The sequence below is a fragment of the Pongo pygmaeus genome, chromosome 1 (assembly GCF_028885625.2).
Source record: "Pongo pygmaeus isolate AG05252 chromosome 1, NHGRI_mPonPyg2-v2.0_pri, whole genome shotgun sequence".
NCBI classification, from domain to species: Eukaryota; Metazoa; Chordata; class Mammalia; order Primates; family Hominidae; genus Pongo; species Pongo pygmaeus.
In genome coordinates this window covers 95,900,799-95,915,894 of record NC_072373.2, presented here as the reverse complement: position 1 = coordinate 95,915,894, position 15,096 = coordinate 95,900,799, and the positions used below count along the sequence as shown (strand labels likewise).

At 46.9% G+C, this 15,096-nt stretch overlaps 1 protein-coding gene across 8 annotated transcripts in view; it reads left to right on the top strand.

The window, feature by feature from the left end:
- The window catches only part of IL6R (interleukin 6 receptor), a 76,254-nt gene that overhangs the window by 44,070 nt on the left and 17,088 nt on the right, over positions 1 to 15,096 (top strand). For 4 of the 8 annotated variants that reach the window (XM_063660186.1, XM_054460442.2, XM_054460451.2 and 1 more), the window contains 2 exons: positions 376 to 445; positions 4,964 to 5,057. In XM_063660186.1, the coding sequence (XP_063516256.1) occupies positions 376 to 445; positions 4,964 to 5,057 (164 nt within the window). Of the gene's footprint in view, positions 1 to 375; positions 446 to 4,550; positions 4,650 to 4,963; positions 5,058 to 11,900; positions 12,305 to 15,096 lie in introns of those variants that run through there. The other 4 variants (XM_054460464.2, XM_063660169.1, XM_063660204.1 and 1 more) reach the window with 2 other exon arrangements.

The following is a 15,096-nucleotide window of genomic DNA, read 5'->3' as shown; positions in this document are numbered from 1 at the left end:
CCAAGGTGACATAGCTCGTAAGTGATGGAACCAGTGTTCCAGTCATGGTAGTACCTGCATCCTTGCATCGGACCTGTAAGGACAACAGCTGCTTCAGTGTATCCACTGAGCATCTTCTCTGTGCAGGGTGCCATGCCCTTAAGCTTTTGGTGGAGAGGCAGGTGGAAAGAAAGCCCCACCTTTAGCAGGCATGGTGTGGATAGAAAAAATGCAAATAATAGTATTATTGATTTTTCCACTGTTATGGGTGAAATGGAGAAAGGAATGCTTTGGGTGGATCAGGGAGGGCTCTGAGGAGGAGGTAACTCTTGAAATGGTTCTGAATGATGGTGCAATCTGCAGAAACAGGCTGATGGTGAGGAATGTCTCTTTTAGGCACTTACTACTAATAAAGACGATGATAATATTCTCTTCAGAGATTCTGCAAATGCGACAAGCCTCCCAGGTAAGGACTGGGTATTTTCATATTCCCAGGGTCTGAGGGACAGAAGATTTGTCTCTGCAGAAAGTCCTTTCTTATTTGGACATGTCGTCAGAGGATCAATCACAGATCAATCGCAGAAATGTTCTTTTTTTGTTGTTGTTGTTGTTGTTGTTGTTGGAGACAGAGTCTTGCTTGGTTGCCCAGGCTGGAGTGCTGTGGCACGATCTCGGCTCACCACAACCTCTGTCTCCCAAGTTCAAGCGATTCTCCTGCCTCAGCCTCCCAAGTAGCTGGGATTACAGGCGCATGCCACCATGCCCAGCTAATTTTTGTATTTTTAGTAGAGACAGGGTTTCACTATGTTGGCCAGGCTGGTCTTGAACTCCTGACGTTGTGATCCACCCACCTCGGCCTCCCAAAGTGCTGAGATTACAGGCATGAGCCACCGTGCCTGGCCAGAAATGTTCTTTTATTACTTTATATGTTGAACTTTGATATTGTTAGCTAAGATATAATGAGGAGACCATAAGAAAAGTGGGACAAATCACTTTGAGATATTTGAAAAGTGAGATATTTCACAGTTGGCCCACAATACAAATGAATGTGCTGCAAACAAGATTATCGGAGTCTGAAATGGAATACCTGTTGAGGGAAATCTTTATTTTGAGAGCGCTTGATTTCAATGCTTTTGATTCCCTATCCCTGCAAGATCAGGAAAGCTTACCAGTATTTGAATCAAGAAAGATCACAAGATAGATCCTATATACCTGTGTTTGACTAGGTATATAGGACTTATGGAATCCAGACTCCAGAGGTTCAGTAGTTGAGCGGCTCCCCTGATGACTCTTGGGCTTCGTGAGGCAGTCCTTGCCCTCGTTCCCCATCCCTGGGTGGATTCCTGCCTGCACCTGATGCTGGCTGCCTCTGCTACAACAGCCCAGGTGCAAAGCCCTACCATGGTGCAGTGTACCTGTGGAGGACCTGCTAAATACCTGGGGCTGAGCTCTGCACAGCTGGGGACTTGGAGAGGATTAGAGCCATTCCTGTTCTCAAGGAGGCTACAGTCCAGGCTCTGACAAAGAGTAGACTGGTAACTGTGACAAAGACCAGAATGTGAGATGGGCCAAAAGGGAGGCACAGATAAAGCAAAGTGGAATTTAGAGATTTGAGAGAGTGTATCAAGCTGAGCAGTCACAGAAAGCTCATGGAGGAGGTGCCATTTGAAATGGGCTTTGAATGGTATGGGTGGGATGCAAGAGGTTGGGTGTTCAAAGGTTGCTATGGGCCGGGCACGGTGGCTTACGCCTGTAATCCCAGCACTTTTGGAGGCCAAGGCAGGAGAATCACCTGAGGTCAGGAGTTCAAGACTAGCCTGGCCAACATGGTGAAACTTCATCTCTACTAAAAATACAAAAATTAGCCAGGCGTGATGGCAGGTGCCTATAATCCCAGCTACTTGGGAGGCTGAGGCAAGAGAATCGCTTGAACCTGGGAGGCGGAGGTTGCAGTGAGCTGAGATAGAGCCACTGCACTCCAGCCTGGGCCACAGAGTGAGACTCCATGTCAAAAAAACAAAACAACAACAACAACAAAAACAAAAGCTGCTATGGAGGAGGGGACCCTCCAGTCCTCTTTGTCCACCCTCACTGATGATGTTTTTTGTTTTTTGTTTTTTTTTTGAGACGGAGTCTCGTCAAGTGATTCTCCTGCCTCAGCCTCCCGAGTAGCTGAGATTACAGGCATGTGCCACCACGCCTGGCTAATTTTGTATTTTTAGTAGAAACAGGGTTTCTCCATGTTAGTCAGGCTGGACTCGAACTCCCGACCTCAGGTGATCTGCCTGCCTCGGTCTCCCAAAGTGCTGGGATTACAGGTGTGAGCCACTGCGCCTGGCCAGCATTCTCAAATTTAACATGTCTAAAAGAGAACACCTGACGCCTCCCCACCTCTTCAACCCAGATCTATTCTTCTCCATCTTCCCTATCTCAGTAACTGGTACCGCATTTGCTCAGGTGAGGGGGATCGGGCATCCTTCTTCCCTACTCCTCATCCTGTGTCCAGTCCCTCAGCAAGCGTTGTCCTTGTGCTTTGAGACGTATCTAGGAGTTGACCACTCCTCACCATCTCCAGTGCCAACACCCAGTCCAGCCCCTGCCACCTCTCATCCAGCAGGGCTTCCTGGGCTGCCAACTGGTCTACCAACTTCTAGTCTTAACCCCCAACCAACTCTTTTCCAACCAGCACTTAGAGTATCCCTTAAAACACAAATCCAAGCTCTCTCTGGCTCAGTACCATCTCCCCCAGAGTAAAAGTCAAAGTCTTGACAAAGTCCCCAGTTTCTATGGGGAGTCCCAGTGAAGCCATGTGGTCCCCTATCTTTAGACATTGCCTCTCCGTTCTCCCTTTCCTTGCTCTGCCCCAGACACACTGCCCTCCTTGCTCCTCCATACATGCTCTACCTTATGGCCTTTGCACTTGCTGTGTGGTCTGCCTGGACAGGCTTCCTCTGACATCCACTTGGCCAGCTCCTTCCTATCACTCAAGTCTCTGCTCAGATGCACCCTTCTCCGGGAGGCTTTTCCTGATAATTTTTTTAAAAAACATTTGTTTGGCCGGCGCGGTGGCTCACGCCTGTAATCCCAGCACTTTGGGAGCCAAGGCAGGTGGATCACGAGGTCAGGAGATCAAGACCATCCTGGCTAACACGGTGAAACCCCATCTCTACTAAAAATACAAAAAATTAGCCGGGTGTGGTGGCGGGCGCCTGTAGTCCCAGCTCCTCGGGAGGCTGAGGCAGGAGAATAGTGTGAACCCGGGAGGCGGAGGTTGCAGTGAGCCGAGACAGTGCCACTGAGCAAGACTCCATCTCAAAAAAAAAAAAAATTCGTTTGTCTGTCTCCCTTGATTGGATGTAAGATCCATTTAGACACGTGATAGGCACTCAAAGAATATTTGTTGGATGAAAGAAGGAACAAGTATATGGCCGGGCACTGTGGCTCGTGCCTGTAATCCCAGCACTTTGGGAGGCCAAGGTGGGCGGATCACCTAAGGTCAGGAGTTGGAGACCAGCTTGGGCAACATGGCAAAACCTCATCTCTACAAAAAATACAAAAATTAGCCAGGCGTGGTGGCATGTGCCTGTTGTCCCAGGTACTTGGGAGGCTGAGGTAGGAGAATTGCTTGAACCCGGGAGGCGGAGGCTGCAGTGAGTGGAGATCAAACCACTGCACTCCAGCCTGGGTGACAAGAGCGAGACTCCATTTCAAAAAAAAAGAAGGAACAAATATAAAAGATGATGAAATATTAATAAATGAGCAAGCCAAGCATACTGCTTTCATTACACAGCTGCATCTCTCAAGAGACTTGGGACATGCTCGGAGAAACTTTGCAGCCAGTGCCCACTCACCAGTCTGGGCTCGCTGCACTGCCTGACTCCAGTGGGCATCTGAAGTGATGGCTGGCAGGCAGCCTCTTCATCAGCAGTGGATTGCATTTTGGGTAAAAGAGCCTGAATGCTGGGTCCATACAACTGTGACTGCATTCCTAGCAGAAGGAGATGGTTTTGTTTAGATGTGCCCTCTGTCTAGTCCAGGGACTCTGGCAGTGGTAGGAAGAGCCTTTCTGTGGGAAGACATGGCTGCTTGCAAAGCTAGTTTGTTCTTTCCTTCATTCAAAGAAATATTTTGGAGATCCTACTTTGTATTCAGCACTGTGTAAGCAGCTGGCAGTGTTACAGTGAAAAAGACACATGTGGTCCCTGCCTTCAGGGAACTCAGTCTAGAGGTGGAAATGGAGAAATACTGGGAGGGGCACTTGCTCAGCTTGGAGTGGGGTCAGTTCTCAAGGGAAGTGACATCACCTCATCTGAGATCCAAAGGCCAAGTAGGGACTAGACCGCAAAAAGGTGCAGCAAAGGTAGAGAAAGCAGACAGGAGAGAAGAGGGAACGTGTGTGGAGAGCCCTGGAGGAGAAAGATCATGGCTTGTTTTAGAACTGAATGAAGTTCCTATGGCTGGGGCTTGAGTACCAAATGCAGGGACAGGCAAGAGATGACACCCCCATGGAGAAAACTGCTTCCAAATACTTGATTTAAAGCATCCAATTCTCTCTGACATTGTCCTCAAAGGAACTGCCATCAAGGAGGTCCCCAAAGCCTTCCGTTTGTTATACCCTCTTTGTGCCTTGTGGGAGCAGGTGGAATGCCACCAGAAAAGCCACTCTGAAAGTGAGTAGGAGTCCGTGGCTAGCCACAGGCGCTCAGAAACCCTGAGCTTGAGGTGTCTCTCTTGCCAAGTGGTGGAATCCTGGAATCTAGAGTGGGCTTTGTTAAGAAACAAACAAACAAACAAAAAACAGTTAAGCTTGTCAAATGGCCTGTTGGTTGGCAGAGCTGTTTCATTTTCTGGGAGGGGGTTTGGAGGGGAAGGTTCCTTTGAGGCTTTTGACAGCACCAGCTAAGTGGTTTTCTTCTCCTCCTCCTGTTCCTTTTTCTCCATATTCTTCTCTTCCTCCTCTATCTTCATTTTTTTTTTAACCTAGTGCAAGATTCTTCTTCGGTACCACTGCCCACATTCCTGGTTGCTGGAGGGAGCCTGGCCTTCGGAACGCTCCTCTGCGTTGCCATTGTTCTGAGGTGAGATGGGTCCCAGGGGATGGCCCTATGGTGTTCTCATATTTCTTGTCTAGCTTTCCTTTGCCCATTCTGAAATTTACAGTGCATTTATTCATTCATTTATCCATTCATCAAATGAATGCACACACCACAACACACACAGCACCTACTATTATGCCAAGCCATGTTTTAGGTGCTGCAGGAGACAATGCTGGGCAGGACAGAAACAGTCTCAGGAAGAAGCCAGACATGAAGAGGTAATCACTGCTGTGGTAAGAGCTACAAAAAGCTTGCCATGGTAAGGAGAACTGACCTGGCATTAAGGAGGAGGAGGAATTGGTCTAAGAAAGAAGGGGGTTCTTTTTTTTTTTTTTTTTTTTTTGAGTCAGCATCTCACTCTGTCGCCCAGGCTGGAGTGCTGTGGTGCAATCTCACCTCACAGGACAACCTCTGCCTCCTAGGTTCAAGTGATCCTCCCACCTCAGCCTCTGGAATAGCTGGGACTGCAGGTGCACACCACCCTGCCTAGCTAATTTTTCTATTTTTTGTTGAGATGAGGTTTCATGTTGCCCAGGCTGGTCTCAAACTCCCAGGTTCAAGTGATCCGCCTGCCTTGGCCTCCCAACGTGTTGGGATTACAGGTGTGAGCTACCACGCCTGGCCCAAAGAGGGTTCTTAGGAGAGAAGCCCAGGATGTAATATGGTTGACAGTGTGTGCATGCACGTGTCTGTGGCGGGGGCACAGCACGGTTGGGGCAATATGGGGTGGGAAGAGTGGAGAGGTAGGCTGGCACCAGGTCATAAAAGGCCTTGAAAGAGGTGGGAGGATTTTAGGCCTTCTCTTGAGGCTAATGAATGTCTGTTGGAGTTTTTTCTCTTTTTCTTTTTTTTTTTTTTTTTTTTTTTTGAGACGGAGTCTCACTCTGTCGCCCAGGCTGGAGTGCAGTGGCACTATCTCAGCTCACTGCAACCTCCACCTCCTGGGTTCACACCATTCTCCTGCCTCAGCCTCCCGAGTAGCTGGGACCACAGGCACCCGCCACCACGCCCAGCTAATATTTTGTATTTTTAGTAGAGACAGAGTTTCACCGTGTCAGCCAGGATGGTCTCGATCTCCTGACCTCGTGATCCGCCCGCCTCAGCCTCCCAAAGTGCTGGGATTACAGGTGTGAGCCACCACGCCCAGCCTGTTGGAGTTTTAAGAAGAACCTGGGCCAGGCCCTGTGGCTCACGCCTGTAATTCCATCACTTTGGGAGGCCGAGGCAGGTGGATCACCTGAGGTCAGGAGTTCGAGACCAGCCTGGCCAAAATGATAAAACCCTGTCTCTACTAAAAATACAAAAATTTGCTGGGCATGGTAGTGCGTGCCTGTAATCCCAGCTACTCGGGAGACTGAGGCAGGAGAATCACTTGAACCCGGGAAGTGGAGGTTGCAGTGAGCCAAGATTGCACCACTGCAATCCAGCCTGGGTGACAGAATGAGACTCATCTCAAACAAAGAAAACCAAAAAGTCACTCTTAATGCAGTTTGGAGACTGGATGGGGTGAGTGAAAATGGATGCAGTAGCCCAGGGTCTGGGCAAGAGATAATAATAAACTGTTTTAGGATGGTGGCAATGGGTTGGAGAGCCATGAATAGATTTTTTTTTTTTCTTTTTGAGATGGAGTTTTGCTTTTGTTGCCCAGGCTGGAGTGCAGTGGTGCAATCTCAGCTCACTGCAACCTCCGCCTCCCGGGTTCAAGCGATTCTTGTGCCTCAGCCTCCTGAGTAGCTGGGATTACAGGTGAATGTCACTACACCCGGCTAATTTTTTGTATTTTCAGTAGAAATGGGATTTCATCATGTTGGCCAGGCTGGTCTTGATCTCCTGACCTCAGGTGATCTGCCCACCTCCGCCTCCCAAAGTGCTGGGATTGCAGGCGTGAGCCACTGCACCCGGCCTCAAGATATATTTTAGAGGTAGAATTGACCAGGCTTGACAACAGATTAGATGAGAAGGATGAAGGAGAGGGAGGAGTCCAGGATGATCCTCCCATTTCTGGCTTCAGCAGTTGGGCAGATGGTACTGTCATTCACTAAGACTGGAAACACCTGAGGATAGACAAGTCTCAGTGAAAAGTGGTGATTCCACTTTGGGACCCACTGAGTTTGAGATGCCCCGAGAACCTCAAGCGGACACGCTTGGCAGACAACACAGATCGTCACCAGCATGTAGATGGCAATAAGAGTCATTGGGTGGGGGTTGGGGATAGGGCTGAACCCTGTGGGGATCCAAGGTGAAAAGTTCTGTAGAGAAGGAAGTGCTGGGAAAGGGGCTGAGAGGAACCATGAGATTCTGGTGTTGTAAGAACCAGAGGGAGGGAGTGTGCATTAGACACTGAAGAGACACAGTAGGTGATGGAATTACAATGTGAATATGACCTTTCCTCCCTTCCGAGAACCACATACTCAAATGATGAAAATACCATGTGAAGGTATTTTCATGGTAGCTCACGCCTGTAATCCCAACACTTTGGGAGGCTGAGGCAGGTGGATCACCTCATGTCAGGAGTTCAAGACCAGCCTGACCAACATGGTGAAACTCCGTCTCTACTAAAAACACAAAAATTATCTGGGCATAGTGGCACATGCCTGTAATCTCAGCTACTCAGGAGGCTGAGGCAGGAGAATCACTTGAACCCAGGAGGCAGAGGTTGCAGTGAGCCAAGATTGCGCCACTGCACTCCAGCCTGGGCGACAGAGCAAGACTCCGTCTCAAAAAAAAAAAAAAAAAAAAAAGAAAAGAAAGAAAAAAGAAAATAACATTTGAGAAGCACTACACAGTTAAATCCAAGGCGCCTAAGCAGGACCTCCTTAGGAATATTCCATGTATCAATCCAAGAACTTAAAGGTCACCTTTAAATGCTCTGCTCTAGTGTTGTTTTCCAGCCACGGTTAGGAAATACTCATTCAGGCTGAGTTGCACCCTGCCTGCTGTCTCATCATGCCCATTTCATCCCAATCATCTTCGTTCCATTTGGTCATTGGTTTTGTCATTCATTTCCAAGTTTGCAGAAAAGTCAGCCAATAGTGCCTTCAATGAACAAGCAATAATGAAATTTTTCGGTGTTCACAATTTTACTGCAGGAACCGGCTGCTTTTCATAAGCTGAAACCCTAAAAGAAGTCAGGCTGGGTCTTCTGGGCAGTGGTTAATCGTGATGATCTACAAGTGGAGGAGACATTGCACTCTGTCCTTCTTTCTGCATGTAGAGAGCTTTCTACACGTTAGCTCATCAGACCCTGCCAGTAGCCCTGACCTAGCTTGACTACCAAGTGTGGTGTGGGTTGAAAGATTAGCAAGATGACTACTCAAATTGGGTTCAGGGTTGTTTTCACTTTTCTTTTTCTGTTTTTTTTTTTTTTTTTTTGAGACGGAGTCTCGCTTTGTCACCCAGGCTGGAGTGCAGTGGCGCGATCTCGGCTCACTGCAACCTCCGCCTCCTGGGTTCACGCCATTCTCCTGCCTCAGCCTCCCGAGTAGCTGGGACTACAGGCGCCCGCCACCACGCCCAGCTAATTTTTGGTATTTTTAGTAGAGACGGGGGTTCACCGTGTTAGCCAGTATGGTCTCGATCTCCTGACCTCGGGATCCGCCCGCCTCGGCCTCCCAAAGTGCTGGGATTACAGGTGTGAGCCACAGCGCCCGGCCTTCACTTTGCTTTTTCAATGAAGTAGAGAACAAGCCGTCTAAAGGGTGTGTGGAAGATAAGATTCTTAATGAGTGGAGGTAGCTCCTTGGAGGATGCAAAGCCTGTTACATTTTTTGGCCAGTGAGGGGCCATGTCAGCATCCACGGGTCCACCTCCTGCCTACCAAAGGATTCCTTGCCTCACCCTAGGTATACCCTCCTGTGTTCTGGCTCTGTGTCTACATTAGGGCTTCAACAGACTTTTCTCATAACCCACCACAGGCCCTATAGAGTAGAGTAGATATGATATCCATTTGACAGGGGAGGAAACTGAAGCTAAAAGAGATGGTGCGATAACAGCTAGTAAGAATAGGTCAGGCACGGTGGCTCATGCCTGTAATCCCAGCACTTTGGGAGGCCAAGGCGAGTGGATCATCTGAGGTCAGGAGTTCGAGACCAGCCTGGCCAACGTGGAGAAACCCTGTCTCTACTAAAAATACAAAAATTAGCTGGGCAAGGTGGTGCACACCTGTAATCCCAGCTACTTGGGAGGCTGAGGTAGGAGAATCGCTTGAACCCAGGAGGCAGAGGTTGCAGTGAGCCGAGATCGCGCCACTGCACTCCAGCCTGGGCAACAGAAGGAGACTCCATCTCAAAAAAAAGATGAAGAAGAAGAAGAAGAAGGCCAAGAATCAAACCAAAAACTCCCGCTATTTCTATAGGGCCTTAGGGGTCATCTAGTCAAACTCTTTCATTTTATAAATGAGGAAACAGCCTCCAAAGGTAAAATGACTTGCCCAAGGACAAGCAAGAGCCAGGAGTGGAACACACGCCCTGAGAGTCCCTGCCCATGGTCCCCGCCTGCTATTGGCTAAGAGCTGGGCCCAGCTGGTCCTATTGGCCCACCACTGGCCCTTAACATGCTGCACCATCTTGGTGTGTTGTAATGGCTAATAGAGGAGCATTAGGTTGAGAACAGACCTGGTTTGCTATTCTGCTGATGATGCTTGGACACTGGCTGGTTGCTAAACAACCAGAGTCCCTGCAGGCACAGACAGGGCCAGTGCCCTGTGCTGAGAACATGCCAGGAATTTATTTTCTAGCCTAGTGAGTTTCCATTTTCTTCTGTATAAGGCAAATTTGTTTGGAAAGAGGCCAGTTATTTCAAGTGATGAAGAAGCCTTCTATTCTCCAAATCCCCTCTGTCTAGCAAAGAGTATAAACTTAGAAATACTGTGGGGCTCTGGGCTGCCAAAATGGCTGAACCATGGTTACCATGGGATGGCCACATTTACAGTAGGTGAAGTGTGAGAGGTTGACTTCATCCTGCCAGTCTATACTATATTTTTTTGTATAGCCCTAAATATTTTTCCAGCAATATCAGTGATTTTTTCTTTGTTCTTTATTACTCATTCTTTTTTTCTGAATCATAGATGATTTTTTAAAATTTAAATATGCTATTGAAAAGGCTTGCCATCTTACAGGGGCCAATTCCTCCCACCCTATTCTCTGTCCCCCACTGATTCTCTGTATTTTAGGTTATCAGGCACTGGGAAAATAGAATTCTCCCATAGAGAATTATTTTTCTGCATATTTATCTAAAATGAACTTACATCATTAAGTGAGGACTTCTTATGTGTATGCCTATGACTTAAACATCATTTCGTTTTGAATGTAGTGTATCATTCCGGTATTTTAAAATCAGAGCTTCTGCTACCTCCACAGCTGGGGGACGGGCAGAGGGACTTCCATGGTGTTCTGGGCCATGGAGATGGCTGGGTGCAGTGGGCACTGTCTGTGGCCTTTGGGGTAAAAGGGGTGGCACCTTGGTTTCTACATATCTTTCTAAAAAAGAGTGAGAGTTTTGACCATTTTAAAAAAACTTCTTTTAGCTACAGAATCTTTTCTTTAAACAAAACTTTTTGAAGCCCAAATATGTAAAACAGATAAAAGGTGGAGGTCAAGGTGCAAAAGAAGGCAGCAGAGAGCGCATCTGTTTCTTCTTTCTGCCCGCCCCGTGTCCCCTCCAGCCCCCAGGCCCTGCTCACACCCATCCAGGCCAGCTCTGGACACCCTCAGGTTGGCTGGTTTCAAAGTCCTCTTTGAGTTTAGTGATTTTCAGAAAAGAATTCATACTCTCCTTAGAATATTTCAAAAGGAAAGCTCACCTTTCTTTGTTACCCATTCAGTTACTTTGAAAAAAAACTGAGGACAGAGATTGCGTCCATATTAGGTCAATAGGGACTTAAAAAATCTATACACACATATGTGTGTGACATGTGGTTATTACCGGTGATTTGCTAAATAATGACAAATTAAAAAATATATACATACATACATATGTATGTGACGTGATTATTACCGGTGATTTGCTAAATAATGACAAATGGAAAAAAATATATACATACATACATATGTATGTGACGTGATTATTACTGGTGATTTGCTAAATAATGACAAATGGAAAAAATATATATACACACACATACATACGTATGTGACGTGTGATTATTACTGGTGATTTGCTAAATAATGACAAATGGAAAAAAATATATGTCATCCAAAGAGAGCCATTGTTAATTTTCAAAATGTAAATGTGATTGAAGTCTAACAAACATACAGAAAACTTCCCACATCATGTGTACAGCACTATGAAGTGTACACACCCATGTCATTATAATTATAATGAGATGCACGTGGCAAGTCAAGATGCCAAGACACCAGGTTACAGCAGAGAAAGAAGTTTAATCAGAGGGTCACCTAAGGAGGAGATGAGAGGAAAGCTCTGTAGGGTCCAGCCGTACGGAGCTTAGCGGGTGTTCTCCCCGTGTGCGGAGACGAGAGATTGTAATAAATAAAGACACAAGACAGAGAGATAAAGAGAAAGCACCTGGGCCTGGGGGACCACTACTATCAAGATGTGGAGACTGGTAGTGGCCCCGAACGTCTGGGCTCGCTGATATTTATTGCATACAAGACAAGGGGGCAGGGTAAGGAGGGTAAATCTTCTAAGTGATTGACAAGGTGAAGGAAGTCATGTGATTATAGGATAGGGGGCCCTTCCCTTTTAGGTAGCTGAAGCAGAGAGAAGGCAGCATATGTCAGCGTTTTCTTCTCTGCACTTATAAGAAAGATCAAAGACTTTTAAGACTTTCACTATTTCTTCTACCGCTATCTACTATGAACTTCAAAGAGGAACCAGGAGTGCGGGAAGAGCATGAAAGTGGACAAGGAGCATGACCATTGAAGCGCAGCACCACAGGGAGGGGTTTAGGCCTCCGGATGACTGCGGGCAGGCCTGGATAATACCCAGCCTTCCACAAGAAGCTGGTGGAGGACAGTGTTCCCTGACTCCTCCAAGGAAAGGAGACTCCCTTTTGCGGTCTGCTAAGTAACAGGTGCCTTCCCAGACACTGGCGTTACCGCCTGACCAAGGAGCCCTCAAGCGGCCCTTATGCGGGCATGACATAGGGCTCACCTCTTACCTTCTAGGTCACTTCTCACAATGTCCCTTCAGCACCTGACCCTATACTCGCCGGTTATTTGTAGGTTATATTAGTAATGCAACAAAGAGTAATATTAAAAGCTAATGATTGATAATGTTTATGATAATGATTGATAATTTTTCATGATCATCTCTATATCTAATTTGTATTATGACTATTCTTATTCTAACTATTTTATTATACTGAAACAGTTTGTGCCTTCAGTCTCTTGCCTTGGCACCTAGGTAATCCTCCGCCCACACCTCAAATCCATCTCCCCAAGGAATTTGGGGCTAGGGTTGTAAAAATGTTGGACTGGGCCAAAGTGTGGAGATGGTTGACTGGTTGCAGGGTGTAGGGTGAGGTCCTGGGACAAGGAGATGAAGAAGCTGTCTTCTCATGCCAATCCTGTTCTTCTGTGAGGGTCTTCAAACTGATTGCCGGAATTTGGGGTCTGTAAAACATCTTAAGTGATCCTTAAACAAAAGTCTTAGGATCCTAATGTCAGAAATCCTATCTACAGAAACAACGGGGATGCAGATGGTCAGTGTCTAGGGCTACGTGACTTTTTCCAATAAGGCAATGGGCCAAAGTGCAGCCTGATTACTGCTTCATTATAACTATTAATATGTTTCTGTCCAGAACCCAGCATGCAATTTTTGTCAACCCTGTGGAGATGGTTTCACAATCAACACCCAGATCAAGAACACTTAATATTTAGATAAATCTCCTGAGTCTTTTTCCTCTGCCTAGTTTCTTGTTTGTTTTTACACAGCCATGATTATTCTGTATCCTCAGCTCTGCATCCTGCCTTTCACACTTAGCACTATAACATAGGCGTTCTTTCACATTAGTACAAATTCTTTGTAAATCTCACTTTTTTTTTGTTTTGAGACGGAGTTTCACTCTTATTGCCCAGGCTGGAATGCAATGGTGCGATCTCAGCTCACTGCAGCCTCCGCCTCCTGGGTTCAAGCAGTTCTCCTGCCTCAGTGTCCTGAGTAGCTGGGATTACAGGCACCTGCTACCATGCCCGGCTAATTTTTGTATTTTTTAATAGAGACGGAGTTTCACAATGTTGGTCAGGCAGGTCTTGAACTCCTGACCTCATTATCTGCCCGCTTCGGCCTCCCAAAGTGCTGGGATTGCAGGCATGAGCCACCGTGCCTGGCCATAAATCTCACTTTCATTAGCTGTAGTATTAGGTGGATATACCAATTTCTCTTAATCAACCTCCTATTACTCCTAATTGGTGGCACCCAAACATTACCAATTATTTGGGTGTTATTTTGCTTTTATTTTATTTATTTATTTATTTATTTATTTATTTATTTATTTATTGAGACATATCACTCTGTTGCCCAGGCTGGAGTGCAGTGGCATGATCTCAGCACACTGCAACCTCTGCTTCCTGGGTTCAAGCAATTCTCCTGCCTCAGCCTCCCAAGTAGCTGGGATTACAGGCATGCGCCACGACACCCAGCTAATTCTTTTTTAGTAGAGATGGAGTTTTGCCACATTGGCCAGGCTGGTCTTGAACTCCTGACCTCAAGTGATCCACCCACCTCGGCCTCCCAAAGTGCTGGGATTACAGGCATGAGCCACCACACCCGGCCTTATTTTGCTTTTATAAAAAACACTGTGTTGAACATCTTTGTGCATAAAGGTTTTTTTTTTTTTTTATAGCTATGTTCTTTCTTTTCCCAGAAGTAGAATTCCTGGGTCAGAGAGTCTGAATTCTTTGAAATCCAGAGTGTAATGACTGTCTCCTCAGTCCTTTCCTACAGGAGAACTCCATTCAATGACTCAGCATAGCTCTAGTCAGCAGCCCTGCTGGGCTCTCTTCCTGTGTGGTGTCCACATAGTGAAGCCCTAAATAACATTCTGCAGATTGTTTATTCCATTTGGATACCAAGCTAAAAGCCAGTGGCAGATTTGGAGCCAACTATTAATTATTTATCATAACAAGGACAGGAATAACCTGTCGATATAAAAAGAAACCCAAGGAAAATCCCCAAATCTTGTTTTTGACATTGGTTTCCCCTCCTCTTTCCTAGCCCTTCCTGGAGTAACTGATCTTCCATGGAATTGAGGGAGGCCACCTTGTTCCCACTTTGGGGTTAGTAGGCATGTCAGTCACAAAGTGGGAAGCAAGAGGGAGGGGCTGAGGCTTGGGGCACTGGCCACCCTGGCACAGTTGAAGGGCCCCTTCAGGAAGGGGACATGACTGTGCTTTTGAAGATCCATGTCACCATTTCATCTTTCTTTGAGCTGTCAAGTGACTTTTCTCGGTTACTGAGCCCTGGCTTTAGGCCCAGAGTGGAGCACTGTGAACCAAGCTGTGATCAGAGAGATGTCTATCTCCTTCCTGTGTAGCACTGACTTTCCTGTCAGATGAGTCAAATTGTGCCCAGTGGTGCCCACAGATGAGTCTGTGGGAACTCACCAGCATGGTGGGAGTGGACCCAGAGGCGTAGGGAGAACTGGGGAGGTCGGCAACATTAGGAGCAAGAGGAACAGGAGGGCAGTTGAGGGAGCACTGGGACCCTTTTCCTGCTATTACATGGCAGTTGCAAATTATCTGCCTCCTGCCAGCCTTACTTTGACTGAGAGGCCCATTTTCTTTCCCTGCTGAAAGAATACCTTTTTTCTTTTCTTTTCTTTTTTTTGAGACAGAGTTTCGCTCTTGTTGCCCAGGCTGAAGTGCAATGGCATGATCGCGGCTCACTGCGACCTCCGCCTCTCGGGTTCAAGCAATTCTCCTGCCTCAGCCTCCCAAGTAGCTGGGATTACAGGTGCCTGCCACTATGCCTGGCTAATTTTTGTATTTTTAGTAGAGACGGGGTTTCACCACGTGGGCCAGGCTGGTCTTGAACTCCTGACCTCAGGTGATCTGCCCACCTC